A 17042-nucleotide genomic window follows, 5' to 3' on the forward strand; every position below is an offset into this window, starting at 1 on the left:
CCCCAGCCCGGCCCAGCCCACATTAGGTATACAAAACAAACACGCCTCTGGGCCTGCTCGGATTAAATCTTTCCAAACATCAGTCGTAATAACCTCATTCCTGATCAGTGAAGCTCAATGTGTACCACTGCTGAAACTCCATTTTTATGTGAACATCGTGACATATTTGCAGCTCGTGCTTTGTTTAGAACTCCAGATTGCTTCTTTTATTTGTTTACCCGGGTGTTTCGGCTGATGTAAAACACCCAGGTTGTTGTTTTGCATGTGTACCAGCTCAGTGCAGGTGATCGGGCACTTTTTTTTATTGATTCAATGTGACGTGGGGATGGATTTGAAGACGACTCAAACAGAAATGTGATGTTTTTTTTATTGACTCTAGTAACAGGTACATGTGTTACTTATTGTTGCAAGAAGCAGAAGTATTTTATATGCGGAGAACTCGCTCTCGCTCCCTCTGGTGGGTGTGCTGCTACACTGCACCAACTTGCCAAAACAAGTCCTTGAAGTTCCAAGTTGCTGAAATCCGTGCAAATAGGCGTATTATTCTAACACTTACCAATAAATGATCAAAGTGCAGTTGTTTTATGAGTATGCCCATAGCAGTTTTTATAATTTATCCCCTGTACTTGTAACCACTGTCTGTCCCTCAAGGTTTTCCTCTGTATTACTGTGAATGAGGGCTTTGTTTCTGCTGTATTATCTCCACTGTGAAGAGTGAGTGATTCACCAAAAATGCAATGTGGTTGAAGGAGGAATGGCTGCACAACACTTGGAGCCTTTTTAATGTCAAGGACTAAACCGGTTCCATCTCTGATTTTCAGATAATCATTTCAGATAATCACAAGCCTTTGTGACTGGTGGCAAGGAAGTGTTCAATTCATTTTTAAACTTGTTAACAAAATGTCATTGATTTACAGACCTGAGTACAAGAAATGAATGACATATATATATATTGCAGTAGAGGAAACAAAGAAAAAAATATTTGAGAGCAATATCAGCATAAAAGAAACCAGTTTTGTCAAAGCTTGGTTTTTAATAACTGTTCATAAGAGCATGTTGCCAAAAAACAGACAGAATACAATGTTGCACTGAAAGAAACATTGTGTAACTTTTTGCTGGACATGCAGAACACACACCATAATTATCTTATACAAAAATTGGTTTCTGGAAGTTTGTTTTTTTAAATATTTGTTGGTCCTGGTTGCCATCATTAAAACCTCTTTCACATGAAAGATTAGTGGGTATACAACGGCTAAAAGATGAATGCACACTGAAGCTTTGCACCAGGGATGGTGCATCACTAGCAAAAATAGAGCAGACAAAGAAGACATTTGTGTGTTCCACTAATGCAGACCGCAGCTGAAGCCAATTAAAAAAAAAACACATGCATTACAGAGTCAATTGACCCTGAAATAAATATCAATTTAACCCATTTCCACTGGTTAAAAAGTCATGAGAATGTGGTATTTCATTAAGTTACACACTTTTCATAGAAGTCTCACCACCTCTCAAAACCTGCCTGTAGAGCAAGGTCAGAGGTTCAGGTGCAGAGTAAAAATGAAAGTGTTTCCATTCTCCCTGTTCAGGGTCAGTCCCCCATAAAAATGAATCTGAAGCTGTTATTTAATGTTACAGAGTGTTGATTTCAGGTGTAAATGGTAGTGGTAACCATTCAGTCGCTACATAATGTCTTGTTTTTTTTTGACTTTTATATTCCAAGTGCAACTGAAAACACTTGGATGTTTGTGTTACAGCGTGTCTTTACTTCAGTGATACGCTGCAAATTGTTTGGGCAACTCCAGTCGACAACACAGCCCCAAGTCAGGCACAAGTTGTATGTAAATAAGGTTTTGTTGTCTCCTGTTTTTTGGCAGTTTGCCGGTGCTATGTCTTTTCATCGGTGAAGGGAAACCGGTTTGTGTGTTTTTTGTTTTTTTTTTTGTTTTTTTTTATACCGGCGCTCACATAACAGTGAACCCAGGTGACACACCTGCCATACATTTTTCACCATTGTCTTTGGATATGCGGAGCCCCGATGTTCAAACGTTGTAAAGCGATTCAAATAAAAGCTAACTTGAATGTTAATGTTGCAGATCTGCAGTGAGTGTCACTCTGATCCACATAAATCCCATAAAGGTGACGGTGTTGAGGCCCAGAGAGAGAATCACCAACCCAGAGGGAATCTCTGACACCATGATAAATGATGATTGTGGTTTTAGCAGTTTGGTAATTTGTCTGATAGTTCAGTTCTCCATTTTGCAAAAAGCGGATCAGTGAATATGGAAGCTTAGGTTCATCTGAGGATCACAAACACATGACACAGCCACTCTATAGGTCTGTTGCGTGTGGGTCTAAGGTAAAGGCGGTGATAAAGAGTTAAAGAGTAAGAGTAGTATCATTACACCTATGTCAAGGACGTTTAATGTCAAGGAAAAAAAAAAAAGAGCAACTGACACCATCCCTCTCTCCTTCCCTCCTATTCTTACATATCATTCACCCCTCTCTCTTACCTTCCTCACTCTGATGGTGTTACCTGAGGCTGATATGTGTCTGTCACCTGTTTCTCCTTGACTCACCAGGAGGACACGATCACCGTTTGCTCCCGTTTGATGCCAAGAGTTGATGCGCTTTAATTTACAAAGACAAAATTACCCACAGGTGTCATCTGTCATAAACCAGAGATACGGTTCAGCCTTCCCACAAATGTTGTGTTACCTCATGGATAAACTGCCGGTTGTTGACTTTTGAAGAATTGGTTGTAGGCGACCTGTGACACCTGTTTGGCAAAGACCGGCCGACTGTTGACCAAGTAGTAAAATACTTTTGACAAAGTAAAGATCAACACACAGCGAAAACGTGTAAAATCGCCAGTGCTGTATAACCATACTAAAAAGTTTCAAGCATAAAATGACTCTTACAGTAAAACAAACGTGACTTATTTATCTGTTATAGATTTTAACCACATGGTGTCCTAAACCTGTAATCATGTCATCTGTAGGAATGCACAGATTGTAACAGATGCACCACTTCTCTGCTCATTCCTCTCTCAACTAAGTGCACGGCGGAACTACAGTGGCCTTCACACACCAGAAAGAATGTTGTTCTTCTCTGTTTGTGTAATAAACTTCCCGCTTCAACATGCAAAACAGCATGCTGCTGTAAAACCATGGCGACACAAGATGGAAGCCTCCTTGAAGCAAGGCCTTTGCCTAAAGTGCACGCGAAAGGCGAGGAAAACCATCTTCTACCGCTCAATCCTCCACATGAGGATGCGCTGGTGCCAATCCCAGCTGACATAGGGCGAAAGGTGGAGTCACAGGTCGCCAGTCTATAACAGGGCCACATAGAGACAAACAAACTCTCACACTCACACCTACAGACAGTTTAGAGTGTGCAGTTCACCTAATCCCCTAATCTGCACACACACAGGGAGAACATGCAAAGTCCATGCAGAAAGATCCTTGTTCAGACAGGCTCACAAACCCGATGATTATTATTTAACAGTGTTTGTCTGACAGCTGATTTGACAGCAATCACATGCTGCAAAGTAACTCAAAACTCCTGTCATATAACCTTCTGAAATGCAGCACAGTAAAAACATAAGGTTTGTCTCCAGGCTTCTCCTTTGTTGTGAGTGGTAGCCTGAAGGTTTCCCCGTGGTCCTTTATCGAGATGCATTTCATGAACCTTCTCAAATTCTACCCAAAAGAGAGTGAGTTACACCTGGAAAGAAATTAATCATCAGATGATATAGACCTGGATCTCCCTGTGCTACTGTATACTTTCATTCTGTCCCTGTGTGTGTGTGTGTGTGTGTGTGTCACTGTCACACAATCTCTGCTGCCTTTCAGGGCTTGATATGTTCGCTGCCTGACTCCAGCTGATGGAAGTGCACGGCGGCTCCAAACCGGGTGTCGCTTGACCTGCTCCACTTGGTAATCGAAGTGCCCCTGCCGTCGTTATCAGATGCTTCGGACCAGTGACATGGCTTGGCTTTGTGCTGCTCATCTCCTTTCCTCACAAACGTGACGCCTGCCAAGCAGAAGACTTTATTTTTGCGGTTTCACTTTGAACTGGCTCTGCTGGTAAGGTCAGGCGTGTTTTTAGATACTGCTCGCGGGACGCCCTCAAGCCATTGTGTGTCCCACTGAGAATTAAGTGAGTGCTCATTACTCGTGAAGGACGTCTGTTTCACAGTTACAGGTGCATAGTTCACTGAACAGACTTCAGTCCTTGTACAGAATCATTACTTGCTTTTAATGAGCACTAAAGTTGATGATGTATCACCTTAAATACTAAGTATATAGATTTGATGTGCTTGGCAGTCCAAACACTAACATTACAAGCCACTTAACATTGTGTGCATTGTATGCAATACACCTATGGTGGAATGCAGCTAAGTGCATTTTTCAATGGAAGTTTAAATAAAAATACCTATGTCACACAAATGCACTTTGCAGCTGTGGAGCAGTTGACCGTGTTTGGCCCTCGCTCATTGCTCCAACAGTTGAATCGTCGTTGCTTTGGAGAGAAGCAGTGAGTTCACACTCAGGCTTGTTAACAAGCTTTTGTTTGTTTCCCTTCAGGTGACGCGAGGGTTAACAACAGCCGTGTGGACGCTGTTATGTTTTGAATTGTTTACCTATCTGCAGGCTGTGCACGCCGAAGCTCAAATATTCAAACCGTCCAATCAGAGGACGCCTCCAGAGAACACAGCGGCTCCAGGAATGAAAACAAAGAGGGGAGAGCTCCGCCCGTTTGCCACAAACTGACATGGAATACAGTTTCTGAATGCTGCTGTAGGCCGGGGAAGAAGAGAGACTGTTGAGCTCATCAGTGTTCGCCCACAAATGAAGATCTCTCTGTGGTTGGAAAGAAGCGTCTAGGTATCACATTCTGAGTGACGAGCAGCAATAAAACCCAATAAGGCGGAAGAAGACGACATGTTGATTTACTGATGTGTGTGTGTGTGTTTGTGTGTTTGTGTGACACACACTTTGGGACATGCAAAAAGTCAAAGCAACTTGAACATTCCTCTGTGATTATACCACCACTTTCCAAGTTACATACTTGACTGATGTACTCCATAAATTGGATTCACTCCCTCCCTCCCTTCCCTGTGCTGCCTCTTCCTTCATTCACAACACACACAGACACACACACACACTTATGTGCACAAACAGCCTCTCCTTATCTCCCCTCACACCCTCGCCCCCTCTCTTTCTTGCCCTCTCTCCTCTCTCTGTCTCCCTCTTTTGAAGAAGTTTTCCATGCAGGGCCAAGTCAAACATCTGGGTCAGCTTATATCTAGTGGAACAAGACTTGCAGGATATTGTTGGCAGGATGTATGAACTGGAGCAGTTTACTCTGTGGGAATCCCCAACACACACACACACACACACACACACACACACACACACACACACACACACACACACACACACACACACACACACACACACACACACACACACATGCTTTTTTGCTGACATACTGTTTCTCTCTGCACCATTCAACTTCACTTTTCCAGGTGTGGCGATTCATAAATGAAATGTTGATGAATATACCCGTGCATCCTAAGGGATTACTAAGTATACCAAACAAACAAAAAACATGCCACACTTAATAGTTGGTTAAATGTCTCGTTTATTATTGGGAGGAATGCATTGGTTATAAGCCAAAAAAAAAGACAGTGGAACACTGAGTGCATACAATCCTATAATAATCTGTAACCCACAGTACATGAATATATGTTTACAAAATATTAATGTGCAAGAAATACCAAAACATCCTCCTATAAATGATCTTCTCTTCTTCTCAGCGCCTTCTTCTTCAGAGCATATACGAGAGACCGCCGATGGTGAGTTGGAATAAGTTTGGATATTCTTTGTGAACTCGCTCGCTCACTCATTCGTTGTAGAACACTGCAACAAGCTATGGATATGCTGTGGGAGGAGAAAAAACATTTCTGCTGAACGCACCCGTGTTCTGTGAACCCATAAACTATCTGCTGTAGTGTTTAGAAATTGTGCAAGACAAATGTCCGTTCCAACTCTGTCCTCTATCTCTCCTGATTTACAGTTCCTCCTCCTCCTCCTCCTCCTCCTCCCCACTCCACTTCCCTCCTTCTTCTCTCCTGCACTGATTCAATCTGTTTTCCCCGCCTCGCATTTCGCTTTGTCGTCCTTTTCCAGGAAGAAGTCGTTGCAGGCGACCGTGAGGGCGCCCATCAGGATGATGAACTCGGTGAAGTCCACCTCACCGTCGTTGTTGGCGTCCAAGTCGTTCATCACCTTTTCGATGGCTTCGTTTTCTTTGGAGTTCTGTGTCAGTGTGGAGAACACAGAGAAAGAGACAGCACGTTTTGTTATAGGCCGTGAAGACAATCTTTAACTCAAACCTATCTTTGTAAGGTATTAAGGTATTTAGTTGTGATGATTGAGGTTAGAGGAAGGTGGCCATGTGTGAGTGTCTTCCTTGAGAATTCTAACACAAGAATGTGTGTGTAACCGCACAGGCGTGTTCCAACTTGCGCGCCAGAATATGTGAGCGCATACCTTCACTTGCATGTCACATATTTGCACACTACATCAGCGCGTTAGTGTGTGCATCCTAATTCTTCACACACGCTTCTTTCCTTACCCCTAAATAGCTGCCCAGCTCCTCGACCAGCAGCTCTTTCAGCTCAGCCCTGCTCAGCGTGAACTTGTCACCCTCCTTCCCTGAGTACTTGTGGAAGGTCTGTATGAGCATCTGCATGGCACTCTCCAGGTCGGAAGTGGGCTCCTTGGACATGCTGTGAAACACATCGGTTTGAAAGAGTCAGCCTCTGTTACAAAATGCCCGCTCCGGCCCCTGATGCATGTGCGGCCACATGGCGATCGAGGGTGAAGCCACTTCCAAGGAAAAAAAGGTGATAGTTGGACAGGAAGATGGATGAAAGTAGACCAAAAGCAGGTCCAATAACGCTCTGCTTCTATCGCAGAGGCTATTACTGACCCTAATGTGTGTGTGTGTGTGTGGAAGAGAGAGATCTTACTAGGTTTTTACAGTACAGAGTTTTTCGATAGAAAGGTGGAGGATAGCTTTGGACAGGTCAGTCTTACACACATTGTGTCCGGCATGGTGGTGCTTCTCGTGCTGGACTCGTGGAGAGACTGTGCACACACAGACACAGATAAGTCACTGTCAATGATGCAGAGACCGAGTGAATTCTTATTAATGTTACCTCACCTGGAAAAATTAAAATGGTAAATTTAAGAACAGTTGAGATGTTTTTAATAGGAAATGAGATTCGTCTGCATTCACAAACCTAGAGAGCGAGTAACCTGAGGTGCCAGCATGTGTGTGCATCGTGTCCAAACAGAAAAGGCCACTCATTCACTTCCACTCTCACTCAGCCACATTCAGCTCAAGCTCAAAGTTTTCGGTTTTGCCTGCCCTGTAGATAGCAAATGTCTTGCGGCATCGTTTTGAAGCTAATCCATAAGCACACACATAATACCGACAGAAACATCCAATCTCCACGTGCATGATTTAGTAGCTAATCAGCATTTACAAAAGCGCACAGATGCTGATGTCAGTCAGCGGATTATTGCCTCCTGTCATGCTGCAGAGTTTTGTCAACGAAGAGGTCACAGTTGTACACAAAAGAGGAGGTGAGCGGACACCAAAGCCGGCTACCCTGGAAAACCTATAGGGGTCATCTGTCTCACTGACTGACACATTACAATAGGAAACCATGGCGACACAGTAACACAATATTGGCTATGGTGGTAATTCAAATGCTCAATGTAATATTGAGGAAGGAACAAGATCCATGTTGAGAGACGTGTAATAAAACTGTATTTTAATGCGGAACAATTTATAAAGGACATTTTAAAATGTTTGACTCTACATGTATGCCATATTATTTCACATATATAACATTATACTGGTACAAATCCTTAGGCGCGTCACTTGTTTCCATATTTCATACACTCATTACTCACAGTGAATTTTTTCTCAAAAAAAAGCAAAACAGTGTTTGCACTCGCTCGTATCTTAACGCTCAAAAAGGTCTTTGGACTTTTAAAAGTTGAGACGTTATCATGAATCCATCACGAGACAGAGAGGAGAAAGTACAGTGAAGAAATCCCTCTGAGGTGTTCGTCTTACCTGAGTGTTGATGAAGGGCCTCCTTTGTCTTTGAAGAGGTGCAGGCGATAGAGATGGATAGAGATGGTCAGGGAGAGTTTGTCACTGGCTTAAATATAACCCGACTCCCTCACCCCCCCTCCTTCCTTCCCCCCCATATTCCGTCACCCACTTAATGTACATTCACACTGCATCTCACTCCCTCCCTCCCTCCTCCCTTTTTCCAGGTGCTTTCTCTTCTTTCATCTCTCCATCAACACACCCTTACACACAAACACACACACACACAACTGGATCAGAATCTCCACATAATCAAGCACGTCAGAGGTTTCCAGGTTATCTTCACAGTTTTATTTAATATTAGCCATTACATGTTACATAAGAATAAGCACAAATGATACAGCGTTACATATGAAGTTGAAATACTTGCATAGTGGAGTTTGCTGGAATTGACAAGTGGACTGAAATGAGTCCAACTGCTAAACACACACACACACAAACACACACACACACACACCCTCTAGTACTTGGCAGGATATTTAAAAAAACCAAAAACAAAAACAAACAAAGAGTACATAAATGTACAAAGATTAAAGCCTGCACAATATCCTGGGAATGGTCTCATAATCACAAATAACCCAATGAGCCTTAAGAGCACATCCATATTCTTGTATTCACACTTATTATACCCACTGGGCGGATTCTTTTATATTCATCTATTGCGTCTCACTGAATTAGACTTTTTTTTTTGTGTGTGTGTGTGATGATGAAAATCTGGCTGCAAACACTCCCTGCTGCAAATTCTGCTGTGCTCGGTTACAACATGTTTTTAATCTAGACGGAGTTAAGGCTGGGTGGGGTTTTCTCTATGGGACAGTAACGAAAAATCTGCCAATACTGACAGTTGAGCCTCTCTGAAAGAAATGCTCGCGCTTCACTCCGTCCATCTGCTTTTTTCCGAGCTGATTAAAAGAAAACATTCCGCTGGCTGAGATACAAAAATCCCAGATGATGTCAAACCCAGGTCTGTTGCGAGTGCAAATCAAGTTATTTCAACAAATCAGCAAAGTGAATTTAGCTTTGATCCAGTTTCTGCTTAGCATAATGTGTTTTATGATCGCTGAGAGCAAAGAAAGAACACACAAGCTCGCCTGGCCAATGGGAAATAGTGCAGATGGTATGTAGTTTGGCAGAGTGTTTATATACAATAAGTGTATATATATATATATATATATATACAGTATGAATGGCTAAACGATGCAATAAACATGAAACGGGCTGTAGATGGTGCAAGAGTGATATGTTTCCATTGTTCACAGGAAGTACCATATTTAGAACAAATTTGAAATTTGTATGTAAAAACTATATAGGTGTTGATACAAGAACTAAGAGTAGAGTCTAAATTGTCCAGAAATGTCTTAGTAAGATTGTTAGTAAGTTGTTAGATCATGCAGGAAACACAGCATACGACTGTATACTATGTGACTATGAAGTCTGAGCTGAGCGAACCGTCTATTTACAATGGGAGTGTCGCAGTGAAGCAGGATAACCACATGACTCGCTTTATTTGCGCTGACCATTTTGTTGCCGAGCAGTTTCGAGATACCTGGTGCAGTTACAGTGCATGAGGTGTGCATTTTGAAAGCATGCCAGAAAGGTGCACGGGTTCGCCTTAAGCACTACGTGGGCGGCCAGGTAGACCTATGATATAATCCTGCAACACAAGCCTTTTTTCTCTCATGGCTGCATTATTAATGACGAGACAATTTGCAAATCATTAAATTGTAATTAACAAACTGCGGTAATGTGACGAAGGACAACGTTTCAAGTGATCTCCATAGTGGTCCAAACAACAAGGGATTAGGTTAAAAGTAGTTGTGTATATATATAGTTATATATATATGTAAAGGGGCCATGTAGAACTTAAATAATGGCCACGGTAAAGGTAATACAATGGTAATATGAGCAAATACATTTCCGATAGCATGCAGCATGTAATTATCAGCCTGTTGTAAAAACAGATAACACCACATAGAATCATATTGATGGCTCAGTATTCTGACACTAACACCTTGTCCAATGGGGATTATCGGTGGAGGCCAGGATTATTTTTCATGTAATTGCTCGTGTCCCAGGGCGTGTTCGCCACAAAATGCCTAATCCAGTAGTTTCCCAATGCTTCAGACTCAGGATCTACTTGCACATCAAACAGGGTCTCCACATTGTGTCACAATGCAATTGACAAACAAGCAAGCTTGAACAACTGGTGCTAAAACCAACAGAAAACACCTCGCAAAAAAAAAAAAAAACACTCCAATGCACTTCTACACCACTACGGTCCAGCACCTTAGGTCAGTAAGTAGAAAATGACCATTTTAATGGCATTGTTTGCAAAACACACCATATGCACTAACTATACCCCAGAGTATTTTAGACAAAAAACGTGCCACCACCACCACCTGTTACGGGTTTCTTTAACTCTTGGTGTTTGTTATCTTGTTCTTGTCTACCAGTGCTAATCAAGGTGTATTAGGTTGCACGAACACCTTCTCTGACTTGCTCCTTTGGTGACCATTACGCTCCCACAGGACTATTTTGGGCTCCCTTTGACCTTAAGGGTCCTTTGGTGTGGGTTCCAATTCTTAAACCTTAATTATTTAGCTGCGGGCCACGCCTGATCTTCCAGTTCCAATTCCATGGCTGACAACAAGTGCAGAGAAAATATGATGCAAACCTCGCTGAGAATTACAAGGAAAAATTGTTTTTTTTGTAAAAAAAAAAAAGAAAGAGACAGAGAGCCCGTGAAGCAAAATAAAAGAGAGAAGTGGGTGTGATGGGGCATTGAGTACACAATTACAATGAGCTGAATACAAGACTTCAGCAAAACAATATGTTTATTGTCATGCCAAATCAGCTCCACAGCATTGCCAGTTAAAAGATGAGAATGTTAAAAAAAAATAATCATGAAGTGTTATTGACAGATCATTTTCAATCATAGTGGGAATAGTTCAAGATTTGGGGATTCCCGTGAAAATTGCTTTCTTGCCAAGTGTCACCTGAGAAGATTGAAACTCCTCTTCTTCAAAAGTGGCTAGTTAGCTTAGCTTAGCTTAGCATAAAGACGGCTACTCCGGCTCCGTCTGGGTGGAAAAACGATATCTGCATTTGCAGCAGCTCTTGAACTCGCAATACTGTAGAAAATATTTTTGTTTAATTTGTAGAAAAGCAGAAATATAGACTAAACAAACTGCACAGAAACCACACATGCGCTTTTAAAAGGTGCTAGTAGGAGCTTTGCGTTCATGCTGGACAGAGCTTGAGTAGCCGTCTTTATGCTAGCACAGGTAACGTAGCAGGGCTGTAGCCCAGAGGGCTGTAGTTTGCCTCATTACGGATTTTGGCAAGAAATCTTAATCCCAAAATGTCAAACTATTTTCAAGCCATTAGAAATATGCTAAGGCTGCGTGTGTCGCAAACGTGGAAGAAGAGCCCCAGATAAGATTTACAAGTGAGACGAGGACACGATTTCAACGAGACGTCTCTGCAGCGGTGTAGTGGTTAAAACGCAGCGACACTTTGGTCTCGTGTGCAAGGACATCCTACTTTTCAGTGACGTTTTTCACAGGGGTCTGGCATGCACATGACTGTGTGTGTGTCTGCATGCAATCATAGTGTGTTATCGTGATGAGGTAAACGTGCTATATAGTGGGATGCACATGCTGTACATATGAACATAGTGGTAACTAGCACTACAAAGTACTGATTCTATTGTCATGTATTATTCGTCATGTGTAAGGAATGGGCTTTCTTCAGAGCTGGGTTTGTAGTGTTTGAACTTTCACCTATCTTTTGTATATCAACTTTATGTGTTTTTAATTAAAAAACAAACTCTTTAGTGGCTTACAAACTTACTTCTGGTATTTCTATTGATTGTATAGTGTTTAATGTAAGTGTAGTGTGTTGTTTTTGTGTTTGTGTGAAGGAATGGATTGTCCCCTATGAGGTTGCCTCCTCTGTCTTCTTCTCCACCTCTTCCTCCACAGCTGCAGCCACCTTCTCTGCAGCCTCCTCCACCTTTTCGGTTATCTCTACCACTTCTTCTTTCGTCGCCACTTCCACCGTCACTGCCGCCACCTCCGTCGCCGCTGGCGTCACCTCCACCGCCGCCGCTGCTGCTGCTGCTGCTGCTGCTGCCGGCTCCTCCACCGCGACGTCGGGCTGCGTGTCGCCCTCTTCCTTTATTTCTGCTGTGACTTCTGCCTTTGCATCTGCATTTGCTTCCACTTTTACTTCAGCAGGTGACTCTGCCTTCGGCTCTTCATTTGCTTCTGGCTTGGCTTCCTCCTTTGCCTCTGCATTTGCCTCCGGTTTCTCCTCCTCTGTGTCAGGAGCACTTTGCGCCACTTGTCCAGAAGCAGCATTTTGAGTGCAATTCTGGCTATTGAGGACATGCTGCTCGCTGTACGAGACTGCCAGGTAGCCAATCAGCTTCATGTACTCATCGAAGCCGACCATGCCGTCTTGGTTTGCATCAAGCTCCCTACCCATGTTGCTGACTGCCTCCTTGCTGTCTGTGCCCTGCAAACACAACCATGATGATAAATAACTCTAAGTGGAAACTCACTGGTGAAACGATCACACACTATTATGGTATTACTGCTTTTCAGCGAGGCAGTTACATAATGTAGTAAAAAAGTGCAATGAAAATTTCCTAACCGACATGATGTTGCTGAGCTGGGACTTGACGAGAGTCTGGAATTCTTTCTTTCCCAGACTCTCCTTTTTCTTGGACGATTTCAGGAAGACCTTCACCAGGGTCTGAATAGCAGCCTCCATGTCTCCTCTCTGGGAAAAGGACGAAGATGAAGGCAGTTATGTGAGATATACAGACAGACGGACAGATAGTATAGACATATACATATATATATATATATATAACACATTTTTAGTAATGAGCATGAAAAGGAAGGCAAATGAAAAAGAGGATTTCCCTGTATCTACACCAGGCCTTCTCGTTTGAGGTGTAAACTCAGAGGCCACCATAAAGAATGGATGGTGACGTGATATAAAAGAAGAGGGCGAAGAGAGAGTCTGAGCAAGAGACAAGCACTGATGCACAATGGAAGTTCTGATCTCTGATAGGTCATCTGATCTAGTGAAGCAACCAAGGCAACTGGGCTTCAGATTACCAAAAGGGATTACCTAGTCCTTGTCTGTTCCGCTCTCTCTCCCTTTCTTTCTTTGTCTCTCCCTCTCTTTCTCATAGCAGCTGTACCTGCCTCTCTCTTTCAGTGCCACTGTCTCATGCGTGTTTCCACTCTGCTGCCCTTTCTTCTGCTCAAAACGCTGCCTTCACACTGCAATGCACAAGTACACACACATCCTCATGTAGCAGACAATAGGCCTCGATATGGGTTACACACACCGGCAGCTACTTCCTTTTATATTTAGAGAAATAACAACTATTTCAACGTAAACATAAAGGTTTCCTCACTTCAGACATAACAGAATTTTTTGGGGGGCTGAGACAAAAGTATAGATAATCTAAAACATGCCAGTGGGTGACGCGTCTTCACAGGAATTCCATTCATTGCTGCCCGTGGAGCTCACTTAGACAGGAATTTACAGGCTAACACCGAGCAGGGACACGATGAGCTGACCGTACTCGTCTGTCAGCTTCAGTGCTCAAAATGTTGCAAATCACACAGGAGGTGACACTGGTGGGACAACACACACACACATATGGCTGACTCCATGTTGAGTGGTCATTTGTAAACAGCAAATGAGTACAGTATCTCCTGCTCTCCTCCACGTCACACTTGAACAACCTACAGCTGAGGAATCGCCACAAGCATTAATAGACTGTGTGTGTGTGTGTCTGCTGTAGTGTCGTAAAAGCATGGGACACAGTGAGCTCTGATACTGTAGGTGTGGCATATATAGGACCATTAAAATATAAAGTTTCTCTCTACCCCATTCAGATTTCAGCAGGTGACCAACTGAACTACAACTGACCTTGTGCACTAACACAAACCACCAAACATTTTTGAGCGTACAATAAGGACAACCCAACCTAGAAAAAGTAATGATATTACCAGCGCTCACTAAAACAACACATGAAACGACAATCGATTCCCTCCTGTTGTCTTTTGTCTGATTGTGTTTTGTTAAGAGGCAAGGCCTGTTGTGTTTTGTAGGAACTTTAGGGGACTTCTTCCTGCACCAGTGACACACCCTCTTCACAAGCAGCCAGCAGCTTGTACACACACACACACACACACACACACACACACACACACACACACACACACACACACACACACACACACACACACACACACACACACACACGAGACGTAATGGTGTCCCAATCAAAAACAGCAAATACACGTCTTCATTTCTCAGATGGACATTTTTGTCCATTCACACAGTCATTATTTACTCGCTGGGCCGTTTTTGAGGCGGTGCTGCCTGCATTTAAAGCCCCAACGTGCGCCCTAGTTTCCACAGACGTATTCACGACATTCTCATTACACAAACCAATACCCATTATTTGTCTTAAATTGCCAAAAAAAACTTACGCAAATAATTAAATATACAGGTCTCTAAGCAGAGGTTTCCCATTTCCCTCTCGAGCCCGAGGAAGGAGTGTTCCATTTCCAAATGGGCGAACGTGATACGGTACGTGCGCAGAGTAATGACTATACTACCGCTCGTGTGTCATGAAATATTAACAGAGGAACAAGTCAGGTAGTGGCTGTAAACTGCGCTGAGCGGAGGGGCAGTGGCTGTCTATCACCCGAGTCTCCTGTGCGGCTTGAAACGGCGAAACGCGTGCGCAAAACGGTGTCGACGAACCGCAGGTTTGCCAAAGACTCACCGTCGTTGACGCCACGAGCAATTTCAAGAATTGAAAAACGGTAGCGAGCAGCGTCAAGCAAAAAAAAAAAAATCCACTCAGCGAGCCAAAGCTGTCACTCTAGTGGGCCCCTTAATAGGAAGCATACTGTGCGCAAAATGTTGATTTTGCGCAAAACTTGCTTTTTACGCGCGGCACCGGGTGTCAACTCCTGTCACTTCAGTTTTTCCACAAGCAAGTTTAAAGTCAACTTAACAAAGGATATAATCTAAATATCAAATATCACCCCGAGAGACAGACACAGAGAGACGGGTGGGAAAGGGAGGGAGAGCATATGGCAGTGAAAAACGGCAAAGTGGAAATAAAAAGTACACAAAAGTAACAACAAAACTGCCACAAACTATTCAGTCATTTAGTTATTTACAAAAGTGCAACATGAGGCAAATAAGTTGAGAGTACAGTAACCGTCCTGCGGTCACACCGCGGCCAACTTTCATGGGATGGCTCTTGCAGGAGTAAAAGCCTTCCACCGAAAACGTGGCAAAAACCAGGAGCAAATTCAGTGCTCGCACGGAGGAGAAACTGTAAAGAATTCAGAAAGACGCATTCAACTCACCGTATAACCGTGTGCGGGACAAGAGCGGTGTAAAAATGTGCACAAATTGGGAGTTTCTGCCCTCTCCTCCGCCTTTCTACGCTGCTTTGCGCCCAGAGAACTTGCCAAACTAGTAGGACTACAGAATCTCTTCCGTGATTTTGTATTTTTTTTTTTTTTCTTTCCTTAAAACTTTTCCCCCTGACAAGTCAAAGGGCGTGTACCTGGAAGAGTGAGAGGGAGAACTGGGAATGTGGAAGAGCGCGCGCGCTTGCTCTCGGGAAAAGCGGAACGAAAAGTGTTTGAAAAACTCTCAACTTTGTTATTTTATCGGAATTATCTTTGGCTCCACGAGCCAGCTGTTTCACGTCATGTCTGATTTGAACAGTTTCACGCCTGCTGGCCTTGCTTTGTGGCTCGGTGTGGCGTCAACTGCAGGGACGAGGAGACAGGGCTGGGTGGGATTACTTCATCCGCACCGAGTCTCAATCTTTTTTCAAATCGTTTGTTTTAAAAAAAAAAAACTAATTAAATGTTAGCGCAGAACAAATAAAACCACTTTGAAACTAAAAGATCTCATACGAACATGGTTAGGTTAGATTAGATCAGAGGGACTTTATTCATCTACAAATGGGGGCTTATTTGCCACCAGCCAGATAAACAATAGAGACAGTACAAATAATAATAATAATAATAATAAAAAAAGAGAAATATAAATAAAGTTCATCAGTAATAGACCATTGTGGAAGTGTTCATTTAAAAAAACAAAAACAAAAAGCACTGAAGCACCATAAATCATTCACTGACAGCGTTTGGCAGTTAGGCCTAATATAAGTCAAGTCAAGTTTATTTATAAAGCACATTTAAAAACAACCTCAGTTGAACCAAAGTGCTGCACAGTTATTTGAACACAATACAACCACACACAACACGACAACAGGACAACAAATAAAAACAATAAAGGAGTAGTAAGAGCTTAGCTTAAGACAAAAACTAAAATTAGAATTAAAAACAAATAAAATAAAAGTAAAAATAAAATAGGAAAGCCAAGGATTCTTGTCTAGCTGGGACTGAACGCCAGGGTAAAAAGATAGGGTTTTTAGTAGTGTTTTAAAGTGCTCAACAGACTGTGCAGCTCTAACCTGGAAAGGTAGGCTGTTCCACAGCTTGGGGGCCGACACTGAGAAGGCTCTGTCCCCACGAGTAGAGAGTCTGGACCGAGGTACTGCCAGAAGCAGCTGGTTTGTTGACCTAAGTGCTCTGGAGGTACTGTGAGGCTGTACGAGCTCTGATAAGTACGATGGTACCAGACCATTCAAACACTTAAAAACAATTAATAAAACCTTGAACTGGATCCTAAAATGAACAGGCAGCCAGTGCAAAGATGCAAGGACAGGACTGATGTGATCACGCCGTTTCTCTCCAGTCAGCAGGCGGGCGGCTGCGTTTTGG

General features: G+C 42.9%; 2 protein-coding genes across 2 annotated transcripts; both read right to left on the reverse strand.

The window, feature by feature from the left end:
- Positions 1 to 6146: 6146 nt before the first annotated feature.
- On the reverse strand, positions 6147 to 7166 carry s100s (S100 calcium binding protein S; the record flags this gene model as incomplete). Its single annotated transcript, XM_083899483.1, has 3 exons — positions 7111 to 7166; positions 6643 to 6796; positions 6147 to 6323 (listed from the first exon to the last, which is right to left on the reverse strand). Exons 1-3 carry the CDS (start codon positions 7122 to 7124, stop codon positions 6147 to 6149), a joined length of 345 nt encoding a protein of 114 aa, XP_083755609.1. The 5' UTR covers positions 7125 to 7166.
- A 1312-nt stretch (positions 7167 to 8478) lies between these two features.
- s100u (S100 calcium binding protein U) lies at positions 8479 to 15709 on the reverse strand. Its single transcript, XM_083900054.1, has 3 exons — positions 15612 to 15709; positions 12853 to 12981; positions 8479 to 12714 (listed from the first exon to the last, which is right to left on the reverse strand). Exons 2-3 carry the CDS (start codon positions 12970 to 12972, stop codon positions 12133 to 12135), a joined length of 702 nt encoding a protein of 233 aa, XP_083756180.1. The 5' UTR covers positions 12973 to 12981; positions 15612 to 15709; the 3' UTR covers positions 8479 to 12132.
- Between the last annotated feature and the right edge of the window lie 1333 nt (positions 15710 to 17042).

Source organism: Microchirus variegatus (assembly GCF_963457635.1).
Source record: "Microchirus variegatus genome assembly, chromosome: 13".
Classification (NCBI taxonomy): domain Eukaryota; kingdom Metazoa; phylum Chordata; class Actinopteri; order Pleuronectiformes; family Soleidae; genus Microchirus; species Microchirus variegatus.

Bases quoted from the DNA above. Each gene is read 5' to 3' on its own strand.
- s100u (XM_083900054.1), bottom strand. From the start codon at position 12,972: ATGGAGGCTGCTATTCAGACCCTGGTGAAGGTCTTCCTGAAATCGTCC. The intron at 12,715-12,852 runs GTTAGGAAATTT...TTGTGTTTGCAG, and splicing joins AGCTCAGCAACATCATGTCG to GGCACAGACAGCAAGGAGGC.